Source organism: Tachypleus tridentatus, chromosome 9, assembly GCF_004210375.1.
Source record: "Tachypleus tridentatus isolate NWPU-2018 chromosome 9, ASM421037v1, whole genome shotgun sequence".
NCBI lineage: Eukaryota > Metazoa > Arthropoda > Merostomata > Xiphosura > Limulidae > Tachypleus > Tachypleus tridentatus.
In genome coordinates, this window is record NC_134833.1 from 80,299,562 (window position 1) to 80,315,194 (window position 15,633).

The 15,633-nt window shown below is 34.4% G+C and overlaps 1 protein-coding gene across 3 annotated transcripts in view; it reads right to left on the reverse strand.

Annotated features, from left to right (window-relative positions):
* Positions 1-4,082: 4,082 nt before the first annotated feature.
* The window catches only part of LOC143225589 (uncharacterized), a 109,268-nt gene continuing 97,717 nt past the window's right edge, over positions 4,083-15,633 (reverse strand). For 2 of the 3 annotated variants that reach the window (XM_076455290.1, XM_076455289.1), the window contains one exon: positions 8,544-13,945. In XM_076455290.1, coding sequence (XP_076311405.1) covers positions 13,572-13,945 — 374 coding nt within the window. In that variant the 3' untranslated portion in view covers positions 8,544-13,571. Of the gene's footprint in view, positions 6,891-8,543; positions 13,946-15,633 lie in introns of those variants that run through there. The other variant, XR_013013943.1, reaches the window with a different exon arrangement.

Below are 15,633 nucleotides of genomic sequence, written 5' to 3' on the forward strand. Positions count from 1 at the left end.
TCACAAGAACAAACATCTCAATTTGTAGGCCTGTTATGCAATAAAACAATTCAACAAACCAAACTGTAGGGGGGAATGATTGTGTGCACCATACCCCCCACCTAATATGAAGGGATGATGCATCCCCCAACCCCTCAGGATCTACGCCCCTGTTTATCAGATTAGTATATAGATTTAGGTCCAATTTAAAACTCCTAAGCTGCCCCAAACCTGTTAAATGTTAGAGAAGCAGGTCGAAAAGTATCTTTAACACCAAAGATACCAAACTAACGAAACAATACATTACAATCTTTATAACTAAGAACGAGTTATACTTAGCTACAGTCATTGCCAGATTGCCTTTTGTTCTGCTTTACGTAGGTAACTTGTTTTGATCGGACGTTAATGTTAATCACAGTTCAGCCTTTTCGAGAGATAAAGAGCAGGCTTGTGAGAATTTCAAGGTGTGGTGAAGCTCTAGAAAAGAACATGATTACATGGTTCATATATGCTCTCTTTAGTTAATGTATAATCCAACAAATGTGTCACCACACAGTATCAAAAAAAAAAAATGTTGGTATAAGTAAAGGGTCCAAATTTGTTTCGTTAATAAAATAACAATTCCACAACTTTAGACTTGTCGCTGTTGTTGTGCACTGCTTCATGTAACATACGTTTGCTGCTCCACATACCGTATAATTTATTGAATTTCGGGAACTTCCTAGGATTGAAACTGGCAATACTAAACAGCTATTTACGAATAAAACGTACATAGGTAATTTTAAGGTTTAAAAATCACAACACTTTTGTTCAGATTTGAATGTTAATTATGGTTCTAAATATTTTTGGTTTAAAGATAAAAAATTGTTGCCATTCATACAATTTAAGGTTTGTTTATTGTTGTCTAGTTAATTAGTTACTTATACCTTATTACGTTCAATGAATGATATTTTTAGTCTGTTAATTATATCTCAATAACACACGACAGGCATGTTGTTGCTACGTATGAAGGATAAAACATTATTATTGTTACTTTTACATTTCATTGTATATCTTTCTTAGCTCTAATTTTGCTTGATAGTAAGGGCGCTTAACTCGCATATTGCCACTCATGCTTCCGAATTCTGTTAACGAAAATGCTAAATCTGTTAACAGTGGAGGCGTTTAATGTGACAGTCAATTACACTTTTCGTTCTTAAGATAGTATCTCCACAGTTGGCGCTGGACACTCTTAACTAGCTACCTTTATTCTAGGCTAGTACTTATAAATTATAGTTACGACAGCAGGTGTTCGTACCCCGTAGTGAGTAGTTTTTTCCTCGTAACTTAAAAAGTATCACGATTAGGATAATGAAAGTGTGGTATATTATAAATATTATACTTCTATTAGCCTACTCATGATACTTTTTAAGTTATGAGCAAAAAACCACTCGGGACGCAGAAGTACGAACACTTTCTGTCGTAACGGTAGGCCTTCGTGTAGCTTTAAGTGAAATTTAGAAATTATTAAAAAATTTTTCTTCCAGAAATTACTTATATATGATTCCAAATAGATAAACGTTTTTTGTTTTTTTTTTAATGCAGGAAGTTGACGTCCATTATACAACTTCTCTGGAACAGCTTTAGTCTAATTGTTTGTATTTTTGTTGTTGCTATTCTCCAGATCAGAAGGTTTACGGATAAAGCCCAACAAACAAGATCAAACTTTGCCTGCATTTAACACTAAACCTTCAGCATGTATCAAATCGTACAATTAAAAAAAATTGCTTTGGGGGTCTTTTAAATATTAATTCTTCTATCATACCTGGCCAGGTGGGTTAAGGCATTCGACTCGTAATCTGAGGGTCGCAGCTTCGAATCCCGGTCGCACCAAACATTTTTGCCCTTTCAGCCGTGGGGGTGTTATAATGTACGGTCAATCTCACTGTTCGTTGGTAAAAGAGTATCCCAAGATTTGGGGGTGGGTGGTGATGACTAGCTGCCTTCCTTCTAGTCTTACACTAAATTAGGGACGGCTAGCGCAGATAGCCCTCCAGTAGCTTTGCGCGAAATAAAAAACAAAACAAACAATCTGTCGTACCTTCCAAAATTACTTAATACTTTTGCATCGCACGTACCACTTGAATCAGATTAGTTTTCTGCTTCTACAGTTTGTGATCTTCTCAGAAGACGATATTACAGTTTTTCATCTACCAGATTTACTCTCAGATTACTCACTAGCGTAAACATAAAAGATGCAAAACCTGCCTAATGTTTGAAGAGTTGGTTCGCTCGATATCACTGATAACTTCACCGTTTGGAAAGTATATAACAATCACTCATGTAGGTCGAAATCTTACTACATTGGCTCAATGTATAACTCACTTAAATTCACATTTTTGGTTGTTGTTGTTGTTTCATAGGGAGGATGAGTAGATAGGTAAGCATTAGATATTGGAGAGTGGGTATTCTTGAAAATCTTTCATATTGTTCAATTACTTGCTTGAACCTGTGTTTTTGAATAAAAGATTTAACCATAACTTGGGAAATTAACATATATTTTCTGGAGTAATTACAATCAGTTTCTTAAAAATTTAAATCAATGTTTCTGAGACATAAGACCTGCAGGTGTTTCAGCGGTAACTCTAACGAATAATAACGCTAAATAGTGAGGTTTGATGCTTGTGGTAAGCAAACACAGATAGTTCATTCATTAACTGGGTGTTTAGCAACAAAAGAAACAAAGTGACTAAAGCATCAGCTCTTAAATTTAAGGTATTTGAAATTTTCAACTTGACTAGCATCTTGTAAGGCACAGGGGCTAAGCAGTTAGATCAGAAAACTTTAAAGTTTAGGCATAACCGTCCTTAATTTAAAACTACTGACCAGAGGAAGGCAACCAACTACCAACACTGTTACTCCTAATCGAACAGCGGGATTGGCTGCCACTTTTAGACTCAAGTACAGCCGAAAGACAAGAGCAGAAAGACAGTCTTTATTGAGAATTCTTACTTTGTTTGTTTGTTTTCAAAATGTTTTTTCGTAAGTGCAATTCGCCCTGCTAGCCCGATGTTGCCTTGTGGTTAAAGAACTGCGTGCCTGAGATTCCTGGTTCACACTACGTTACTTTAAAATCATACTCTTCGCTTTCGACTCTCGAAAGTGTTTTCAAATTGTCGGCCAAGTAACACTATTTCAAGTGCTGTCGGTGGATGCTATTGACTATCTATTTACCTCGTGTCTAATTTAATGAGAGCTTGCTTGTTAAGGTGACCCTTGTGTAGTTTTATGCGAGCACTAAAAAAGTAAAATAAAAGTGAATAGCTATATTTGCGGTATTCTTTTTTCTTTGTGCGATAGTTTTGTACTTGAAATACAGGTTTGTTTTAGTAAGTAGGATTTCTTGTTATTTCCACAACACTTTAAAAGAGTCGATTACTAAACACAAGTAACATTTCTTTTTCTAAAGTGATGTTAAAATTAAAACTACTTACGAATAAATTATATTCAATTTTCCTTACAACTGGACTTCCATATCTAGGCGATACGTCAGTCCTCAAAGCAGCCTTGATAGGACTGTGTTCAACTTCTTTATCTGCCACAACAAACCACCGTTCATATGTTTGTGTTTTCTTATAGCAAAAGTCACATCGGGCTGTCTGCTGAGTCCACCGAGGGGAATCAACCCCTGCCACCGTTCGTACCACTTTGAAAAAATTCAGATCTCAACTCATCTCCGAGAGTCGGAGTCGGTTAGTATTTGGAAGAGTCACCAGCTAGGAATACCAGATGATGAAGGTATCGTTAAACTTGTCCTCCAGTTGCACACCAATATTTCTGCGAATTTATTACACCAGAAATTGGGTTTCGATACACGTAGTAGGCACAGTATAAATAACCAATTGAGCATTTTTGTGTTTAGCCGTAGAACAACCAAACCAACACAACATTGGTCTACTCTTCTTTTTTTGGATGAAGTTTTGTCATATCTTTTGTAAGAGTTAAAAAAATATTGCAGCGATAAAAAGGATGCTACAGAAACAAAATATTTAATAAAACATAACCTGTACACTATGTTCCTTACAGTTTTCTAGAGTAACAACATAGTTAAGTTAAAATAGGATATTTCTACTGTTTTGCTGAACATTTTGTGTTTTCGTTTTGTATTTTGCGATGTGTCATTTCACGTTCTCCTAGTAATAAGAAGGCCAAGACTATTCAAATACCTTGTGATCGTGTCTTAACTTTTTGAAGATTTATTTTTATTTTTTGCTATTATAAGAAAATAAGAAACTTTTTATTTCAGACGACCGTTATTATTACCTTCAAGTTGTGAATTAGGTTAGAGAAGAACTTGTTAGGTTATATAGCCTGAACTCACTGCTATTAATTATTCCATATACTGTTGTTGATATTTCATTATAAGGCCTGGCATGGCCAGGCGGTTAAGGCACTCGACTCGTAATCTGAGGGTCGCGGGTTCAAATCCCCGTCACACCAAACATGCTCGCCATTTCAGCCGTGAGGACGTTATAATGTCATGGCCAATCCCACAATTCGTTTGCAAAAGAGTAGCCCAAGAGTTGGCGGTGGGTGTCCATGACCAGCTGCCTTTCCTCTAGTCTTACATTGCTAAATTAGAGACGGCTAGCGCAGATTGCCCTCGAGTAGCTTTGCGTGAAATTCAAAAAAAGAAAATAATATCTTTTTTATTATTTATTTAGTTAACCTATTGGTGATTACTTACGTATCTAAATGCTTTGATTAGTTCTTGAGGATTGGCTTTATTTATCCTCTTCTAACTTCTCGTTTCTTAATTTGACTACGTGTGTGGGAGACAGGATTTTGGTGTTAGAAAAGTTATTTGCACGTGTTCTTCAATAATTGTTCTCGCTATTGCTTTAGTTTGGTTGTTGAACTTCGCCCGGCATGGCCAAGCGTGTTAAGGCGTGCGACTCGTAATCTGAGGGTCGCGGGTTCGCATCCCGGTCGCGCCAAACATGCTCGCCCTCCCAGCCGTGGGGGCGTTACAATGTGACGGTCAATCCCACTATTCGTTGGTAAAAGAGTAGCCCAAGAGTTGGCGGTGGGTGGTGATGACTAGCTGCCTTCCCTGTAGTCTTACACTGCTAAATTAGGGACAGCTAGCACAGATAGCCCTCGAGTAGCTTTGTGCGAAATTCCAAAACAAACAAACAAACAAACTAGTTTGGTTGTTTAATTATAAAAAAAAACAACACTTTTATCTATTTTTTACATCTACTTAAACATCAATTCTCTTCTTTATATTCATGGTAGAGACCCTAAAGCTAGACATTAGCATATTTTAGAGGTCATTTATATTTGATGTCAAAGTAATTAAAGCTCTACCGCATACACCAAGGAATCGGCTTATATTGGTTATTTACCGTTGTTTGAAATAATTTATCGAGATTTATTTATACACTTTTCTTAGAAATCTGTAACAAAACATAAGGAAAAAACAAGTTTTTGTGTTTTGTCACTTATGATGTATTCTGCTTTTTTCTACAGTTAGTTTCATTATTGCCATTTGTTACACCCTTGAATATTGTTATTAGATATTGCATCTATAAGGAATATATTGAATTATTAGGCCCGGCATGGTCAAGCGTGTTGAGGCGTGCGACTCGTAATCTGAGGGTCGCGGGTTCGCATCCCCGTCGCGCCAAACATGCTCGCCATCCCAGCCGTGGGGGCGTTATTATGTGACGGTCAATCCCACTATTCGTTGGTAAAAGAGTAGCCCAAGAGTTGGCGGTGGGTGGTAATGACTAACTGCCTTCCCTTTAGTCTTACACTGCTAAATTAGGGACGGCTAACCCAGATAGCCCTCGAGTAGCTTTGTGCGAAATTAAAAAAAAAAAATTGAATTATTAAATCATAATATATAAATTCACGACTAACCTACCGTGTGATATTATTGGAAATAAGGCCGAAAGTACTAAGGCGAGCGATAGTAGCCATCTCTTGAATGAATCATTGCACTATAATGATTATACATTTTACTTTTTGGCATATTAACTTATAACATCATGCACAGTATATGAAATAATTATAGAAGTACTAAGGAAAAGAGATACAACAAGAGTGACATTATTGTGTTGTGTGAAAATAAATTGCATGAAAATACAATCATGAGATAGATGACAATTACACTGTGATTGCAACTAATCAAAAAGTGCCACAACAGTATAAAAGTAGAGGCAGTCATACTGTCCTTAGAAGTAGTAGTGTGTTCCAATAACAGAATAAAGAAAAAAAATGATTCGTCTTGTCAAATTGTATTCTAAGTATTCACTCTTTGTGGAATGTGATGGGGAAAAAAACAATTATTGTAAACTCTAGATACAACTGTGGTAAACGCCAGTGTAACGAATACTTGTATATACGTTTTACTTATTTTAATACATTACTGTGAAACAAGTTGACTGTATTTTTTTGGTTATTGTTTAAATGTATGGCCATATTAATTTCGATTATATAACATTAAGTTCACTCGTATAAAATATTGGCACTCCGCTGCAAGGTTCAAAAACCACCTTATTATTCACATAAGTCCCAATGTACCAATAAAACTATTCTATTATCCTCAATTACTGTTATACCTACCTTAACAGAGTCTTTGTCTGAAAAAAAACACACCCATCTATAGTATGTTAGTATTTGTATCATGTTTGACCTCAAACATGGTGGCTCCTAAGATCCCTAGGGAAGATCTAAAACACAAATCCAACACTAGATTCGAGTTTTGTATCCCTACAAACCTATTCTAAACCCTCGTCACGTCTTTATGACCTTCCAGGATCGATTTAACTCTCCCCCTAAATAATCCTTGGTGCATCATATACACAAAGATACCAATCGGACCTCCCCGAGTCCACCTGCCAAGTTTGGTCCAGCTAGCTCCAAAACTGTGGGAAGAGTTTACAGACAAACACATTCAGAAACATAAAACGGAATTAATTAATGTAACACACATTTCAACTTGAATATTCATGAAGTACTAAACAGCCTTTCATTAGCACTTTATTTGAGAGAACATCTTTACAGAGAGAAAAATGAAGTACTTATAACAAAATAAAACATTTTGGATTGAAATACTTAATTACGTGCTGTCATGTTCTATGCATTACATTCGAAGTAAAAATATTATTAATTAAACATTACAGTCATGTCCTAATTTGAGTAAATAAAGAACTATTTATAAAATATTTATTAATGAATATTTAATCATTTCAAGAATTAAATTATTTAACCTCTAATTAATATATCTCTAAAAGCAAAAACAAAACAAAAAACCGCAGATGATGTAGAATTAGCCTGAAAATTTAAAATTCATTAATACGATAATTATACCATCAAAAAGCCATCAGCTATATCATTTGGAAAGACGATAGATTGGTAATTAATATCTAATCATAATTACACCGTTATAAAGCCATCAGCTATATCACTTTAAAAAATAAAAGATTGGTAACACTATGTAACAAAATTTTTACTTTTTTCTCGTTCCTTGGCAGGAAGTGTTATTTACCAATTGCTTATGCCTAAAGTAAATGAAAAATACCTATTTTTTTCTTCAAACTTTGCTTTTGTGACCTGAATAATGAAATTTTCAAATTTACGCATTTTTCAGAAAATTCAGGTAGATTCAGTGCTGAGTAGCTGATAGAAAATTTTCTCGAACTTATAAGAACTTTCTAGAATGTTGTAGAACTTATGAAAAATTTCAAGAACCTTTTATAATTTTCTAGAACTTTCTCTAGTAATACATATACAGGGGCTCGCCACTCACCACTTCAGTTTAGTTCTAGCTGCCTAAGTGAACACATAGACCTATCTGATTTTATCAGAGATGGCATCAAGAAGCTGCAAGCATTCTTCAGACTCATTCTGTTATGCATGTAGCCAATTTATCAAAACAAGAGCGAAAAAGTACTCTGTGACAGCATCTGCTAAAATGTGTGAAGCCTATAAGGCATATTTCGGCATGTCTGTTGGGGATCAAGACAAACCCTGGACACCTCATTTTACCTGTGAGCACTGTGAGTGGACCTCCAGAAGGTCTTGTTCCCACCATTGCACATAAAATTGGGTCTTATGAAACAATTTGTCACAGCTCTTGATAAGGAGTCTACAGCCTTCAAGTACATTCGAGACGACTTCTTCTGAGCTGAGGCAAAGGTCAAAGCTGGTGTCTTTGTTGGACCACAAATAAAGAAGATTCTGGAGTGTACAGAATTCCCCAAGAAGCTCAGTAGGAAGGGAAAAAGAAGCTTGGGGCAGCTTGTCGCAGTGGATCGGGGTTTCAAGGGCAAAAATTATGTGGAACTGGTTGAGATTCTGATGAAGACCTACGCCAAAATGGGCTGCAGGATGTCCCTGAGAGTCTATATCCTTGACGGTCATCTTGATAAATTCAAGGAGAACATGAGAGCATACTCAGAGGAGCAAGGCGAGCGCTTCCACCAAGATATATTGGACTTTGAACGCTGCTACCAAGAAGCGTATAACAAAAACATGATTGGAGACTATTTGGGGGCTGATACGTGAAAGTGAGTTGCAAATCTCGAAAAACTACTCACTTCTAAACATTTTTGTATAACTTTAGTATAAATACACGTAAATCGTGATTCATATGTTATTTTATTCAGACCTTATGTAAATGAAAATGTGCAGATTTGCCCATTTTTACATAGAAAATTTATAAATTTCATTATACAGGTCACAAAAGCAAAGTTTGAAGGGAATAATGGCTATTTTCTGTACTTTTACAACATAAGCTATTAAGAAATAACATATGCTATCTATGAACAGAATTTGTGTCGAATGGTGTAATTCACATCTAAACACGCCTTTGAATTGGAAGAGAATAGGACCAAAATTAATTAGATTGTTTTGCTTAGAAATATTTTGTTAGTTATAAGTTTGTTTTTGTTATTGTTTTCACGTGTTGATTGTTACATAACATATTGTTTAAACTAACAACCCAGTAAATACATTTAAATATTTTCAGTTTGTAACATTCTTGAGCCCTTAAAACCTATTCTGGTAAGTTTCATAATTTCTAGATTTAAGCCTACTTAGAACTGAATTTTAATTAAAACATCTTTTAAGACCATAATAATGCATCTTGAGCTGGAATCGTTTATAAGCAGTTTGCATCTTTTCATTAACAATTAATAAACAAACATTACCAGACGCTTATAGATATATCAAATCATTCACAACATTTCTCAATAAGCATTTAAACACAAAGGGTGTTTGTTTAAGTGCAGATCCACACTGGGCTATTTGCTGTGTCCAACACGAGGAATGGAATGCTGGACTTTAACGTTGTAAGTTCGTACATTTACCACTGACCCACCAGAAGACCTGAAAGGAGAAAAATCCCTCTTCACGTGTGACCTCTCCTCTTTCAGATGTTCCAATGCAATATTAATATTTCGGAAAACAATGTTTTATCATTATTCTTTAAGAATTTGAAAGATTTTTTTTTTCTATCAGAGGAAAATGTACCAACATTTTTTGTACAACTCAGTATATGCAATCAGTTACCATTTTGTATCTAACCGGAAATATTATTGTAAGTTTAAGCTTTATGGTAATAGAGGAAGAAGCTTTATTCTTCAATTTACACGAACTAGGTCAAAATGATCGTAAGCCCATGAAGCACTGAAAGCAGCCAATAAATACTATGTAAACACGGTTCACTGAACTTCTACTCTTAATTCCCAGCTTCGTATTGATTTCTGCTGATCATCTACAGATGGCGTTATGAGGAAATAAATAAAAACAATAGTACAAGTTTAATTACACCAAAATTTTAAACAATATTTGTACAACAGAACATTTTACTTATTGTTCATGTTTACTCACACATGGGTGAAATGTTTGTTCATCACTATTGTTGTTACCTACACACATATACCACGAACAGTAATGTAACAAGCAAACATTTTTGCACCAAAAAAGTTGTGAAAGAAAATTGTAGTTAATTAATTCTTCAAGAAAAGCAAGTTTTTGTTATAATTAAGCATCCAAAAATAAAATAAAAACTAGTTTCTCAAAACAACTAAAATTTTTTTATTCATATACTTTCAAAAAATAAAATGTAGTTTGCAGAACATGTTGAAAACGTTTGTATTTCTAATCGTTCGCAATGAATATTAACACAGCACTTGGAGCTGGATTACATTCTTTATGAATATGTTGTTTTAAAGTTATGTATCTTAGCTAAATGAAATTAGGCTGGTATGTTAGGCTTAATGATATGGATTTATGCGTGTAATGACGTGATTCCCGCTCGAAATCTTTTTCTGATATTTGCTTTACTTTATTGGAAACAGAGAACAAACCTGGTTATACAACTACATTTATAACTAATAATAATTTGAGTTATATTTGAAATTATTTCGTTTTGAGCTAAGTTCTCCAGTCAAACGAGGTTTGAGCTTTTAAGCTTTAAATATTTCATATGTTTTTCATGTTTAATCATTTATTACAGCTCTGACTTCATAGAAAGGAAAAACCCTCATACAATATAAGAAAATTGACCCATATTGATAATCATATACTGATTTAAACAATAGCAATTTTACTATCTAACAATACACGACACCACAATTTCGACAACTATTAGCCTTCTTTAGTGGCACCAAATTATATTGATGGCTGACTTATGCAGAAATTTTTAAAATGTAGAATAATGATGTCAGTGAACTTCGTTCGTTGTTTACAGCTGGATGGGGGGATCATCTCTTTGGAGAATTGTGACAAATAAAACCGACCCTTAAATCATCAGGAAATGTGTTGCTGGAAAGTACATAATTGTTGTTTAAAAGAAGTGTATTGACGCATAGTTCAGGTACCTATTATTTTGGAAAACTTTAAATTGTTTCCCATCCCTGGAAAACTCTCAAACTACGCCATTGAAGTTATGAATGAAACCACAAAAGACTTAGTCATTTCTTTGTTCAGTGATTGTTTGCCGACAACTGTTTTCTGTTCCTTTACTCTAAAGGCCGAAATATATCGTGTTTTGACTTAATCTTTGGTTATAAGACGTATTTATATACTAAAGGATATTGAGTTTCGTAGATTCAAGTATAAAAGTAGAGATATGAAAACTTTGATTATTTCCCTTCTTTTTTGTGTTGTTGGATAGACATATCCTAGCAGTTTAAACTAATTTGTTCTGGACTTATATATATTACATACAAACACACTAGTATGATTAGCTATACCAAACTGCTACTTCAAGGTTCCATTCTGTTTTACTGATCAACAAAATGTTCACTTCAGAACTTAACATAGTATTATAATACTTTCTACGTTATAATGTATTGTAAAGAATAAAAGAGATGGCAGTCAAAACATGCGTGCAAATTATCTTATTGTGAGTCTATGAAATGATACTGAGTATTTTGTTGTTGCTAAGAAAGCCTTGTTCTATAGTAGCCAGTTGAAAGTAGCCATGCATACACCGATTCTATGTTAAAATATATTCAAATATACCACCAGGAGAAGTGAAAAATACTACTCTCACGCCACCTATACAAAAGTTACAAATGTTTCGTAGGAAAATATTTACATGAATAGTCTGATGAGATTTCAACTTTCTATCAAAACCACAGCCGTTTCGTGTGTATGAAAAAAGCGAAATTTAAAGTTTCAAAGAATGTATCTGCCCAAGAGTTTTTGAACTTTAAACTTAGCTGAGAAATGCTACAATTCATCCAACATTTTCGAAAACTATGTGGAATGGATAATAGATGATTCTTGGTTCATAGTCATGGTTTTAAATAACATAGAGAGAATCTGTGTTAAAACTTCATGCTGTTTTTTTTTTCATTAGTATCTTATGAACCATATCGCTTCTTATTATCTTAACATAATAAGAGTTTGTATGTAGAAAAGATTAAATTTAATCACGACTCGATAACTTCTACGTTGAATTCCATATTACATATTATTGTTATTTGATAATATTTCCATAAAACAAAAATTACTCGAACTGTATCAAATTTATTTTTTTTGTACGTCTATTTTCGAAACGCTGATAATGTTGTAGGGTTAACTTTATTGGTTAAATTCATGAAATATTTCAAATATATCAAAATATATAAACAATCAAATCTGGAAATATTGTAATAAAACTTGATCACACCGTTACAAATTGTGTTGAAATGAAACATATACGACTTTTAAACTTTTAAAAAGGAAACGTACTGTAACAATATAGGCTTTAAAATTATAGACAGTATTCTTCGAGCTTTTTAAGTATAAAGCTACATAGTGGACTATCTGTGCTCTGCCCACTGCGGGTATCAAAAAACTCAATTTTTAGCATTATAAGCCCTCATAATTTCTGATGAGCCACCAAAAGCCCTGCGAGCATGAGAAAAATGTTTTGTTTTTGTTTGAGGTTAAGCACAAAGCTACATAAGTTGCCATCTGTGCTCTGCCCACCATGGGTATCGAAGCCCAGTTTCCAGCGTTGTGCCAGTGGGGACGTGAACAATGTGAAAAGTAATGAGACAGTCAAATTATCCTTCTGCATCATACAACTAAGTAATATACTACTATACTTTTGTGACCAGTAAAAAATACGAAATATGTGTAGAGAAAAATTTACATTAGAGTTTACGCTTCATTATCTGTCTCATTTTTCGGATGTCCAAGATACTAATAATATAGTAGTTCTAGTCATACATAAAAATACATTACTTGATTTTAAAAAGCTCATCAGATTAGTTTATTTAACTTGCCTTTAGTATAAACCAGTTGTAAGATATTGCCTAACAAGCTTATTTTTTCCAAATTTAACTCAAGACCAAAATATATATATGTAATTAATTTATTTAATCAATATTATTCTAAAGTATCATCTTTCCAAAACTCTATAAACTGGACCAAAGCGATATTTTTCACTGCGTGGAAAGAAGTACATATTTAAACGTATATAATTCTTGTACTGTACTTCTTTCTACTCACTACCAACTATTGTTCTGATCTAGTTTACACAGTTTTAGGGAGATAATAACGCTGAACTCAGATGCGATTTTACCAAAGAGTATTGGATAACTGTGCAAACACCACACAAACATTTGTGACAATAAACATTTTTATAAGTGAGCGTTTGTCAATGAACATTAAAATCTTAAAATGTTTATGTAGTGACTTAAATTCTACGAGAAATTATACTGGTAAAGCCTCTAATATATTTCTCACACGTACAAAGTATTAGACTAAATATTCGGATATATCAATTGAAAGTTTTTTTATCTTCTTGATAAAGTTCAAATCAAATCCAAAGACACAGATATATTAAAGGTGTTAGCACACAGTTGATTACAATAAGTTATAAACAATATCCAGCTTCGACGAGTTACATGTATGCACACTATATATATATACATATACATATTAAAGTGTAGTCAAGAATGATCCTTTTTATAGCGACTCATTTCAATTTCTTTCACATTGTACATAAAAACACGAAAAAGGATCCCACTACGCATCTTTAAGGTTATTTACCTAAACAATGGCACTTGACAATCACAGCTTTAGCTCCCCTCGTATGAGGAACATCAAAATATATCAACTACCCGGTAGAGGGCAGTGTAACCACAGCATCTGGCTCTCAATTGGTCCACGAATACACAAGCTTCTGTCACACGTTCCATAAGAGCAGCACATTCACAGAGAAGTACGTAAGTAATCCCGCGTTCAGGACAAATTTTCTTGTGAAAAGTGATCCGACGCAGACCTAGTAAGCGAGGCAAACGCTTGTAGATCAGTCTCGCACCTGTCCACATCAGCCAGCTACGTTCGAGCTTTTCACGATCTTCTCCCGGAAATACCCGAAAAGCAGAAATTATATAACCTGTTTTGCTCGTCGTTGGCGCTTTCGGCAGCATATCTATTGGAGGTCTGGCGATAGTGGCAACCTCTTCATAACCAGCTGAAAACAAATTTAAATTAATTAACCAAGGGGGGAAAAATCGACAAAAATAACAATCAGACAAACACTTCTGTTAAAATATTCTGCAAACGTTTTTTACAATGTCCATTATTATATCACATTCAAAAAGTATGAACTAGACTAGTGTATTTTAAGCGGTGGTATAGCGGCTCATAGAATGTCTCTGAGTTTCTTTCAACTACAAGTATTTAGCTCACAGCCTCATCTCTTGACTGACTGAAATGTAATTACAGCCGCGGTTACTGTGGATTCCATATTATTTCTTGTATAAAATAGCCATTATTTGGAGAAGAATCTATCGAATCGAATCTCTGTCGGTGTTTGGGAAAGAAAAGTTCATACCCTGGAGGGTCAGGTTCTCTATGACCTCTTCCTCCTAAAGAAGAATCTAATATTGTGATTCTTTGTTTTGAATTTCGCGCAGAGATACACGAGAGCTATCTGTACTAGCCATCCCTAAGTTAAAAGTGTAAGACTAGAGGGAAGGCAGCTAGTCATCACCGCCTACCGCCAACTCATGGGCTACTATTTTACCAATAAATAGGGATGTTGACCGACACTTTATAACGCCCCCAGGGCTGAAAGGAGAAGCACATTTGGTGTGACGGGGATTCAAACCCGCGACCCTCAGATTATGAGTCAAGCGCTCTAGTCACCTGATTATACCGGGCTGTTTCCTTCTGAGTTGAACATTTTCACTCAGTGATAGTCACATGCATATATATATATGACTTATGTGTGACGGGCTGTTTCCTTCTAAGTTTAATATTTTCACACAATGACAGTCACATGCACACGTGTATATATAAGACTTCTGTGTGAAAAACCAATAATAATGATCGCACACATTCACCATGTTGTTTGAGCACACATAACAAGCGTACAACACTATACATATAACAGAAAGAGAAGGATCTCCAAAATAACATATTACCTATCATTTCAGCAAAAATGCAGGGAAAAACAAAGCGTGCATATATTGTATCTATTCTACTCATCTCCGTTTTAAATGTGCGCTTCAGTAAATACTTAAAACATTTCTAACTATTCGTATATAAATTATTACTACTCAGTGGTATATAAAATTAATTACCCTCTCTTCCTCTCCTCACTATTCTTAGAAATTTTCTTTAAACTGATTGTGCTTTACTCTTTTAGTATCTTATATCCCCCTTTTCAAAATCTTTCTGTTTATTTCACGTCTTGGTACTCTCTGTTTCTTCATATTTCAACTATTCTCCACGTTCGAGGTTTTATTTATCTACTGCACGGTTATTTAATACTCCAAGATTGATTTAACATCTTATTTATTTAAGTGTTCATTTTAGTTTTGGACGTTTTAATTAAGGAAATAATCACAAACGAATAACTTAAAGTGTTTTATAATTTTACATTACAAGTTATATGTGACTTGCATGTTTATTATTTGTGCTAAAATAATGAGCTCAGGTTTAGACAGAGCGATTTATCACTTAATTATTCCTTACATTTCCATAAATATATCACGTTAAACACATTAATTAAGGTTGTTGTTGTTTGAAATTAAACAACAAGGTGTACAAAGGGCTATTTGTGCTCTGCCCACCACAAGTATTGAAACCCGGTATCTTTCAATAGCTCATTGTATAGCTTTATGTGCCCTTTTCACCCGATGTTAAGCACACCAG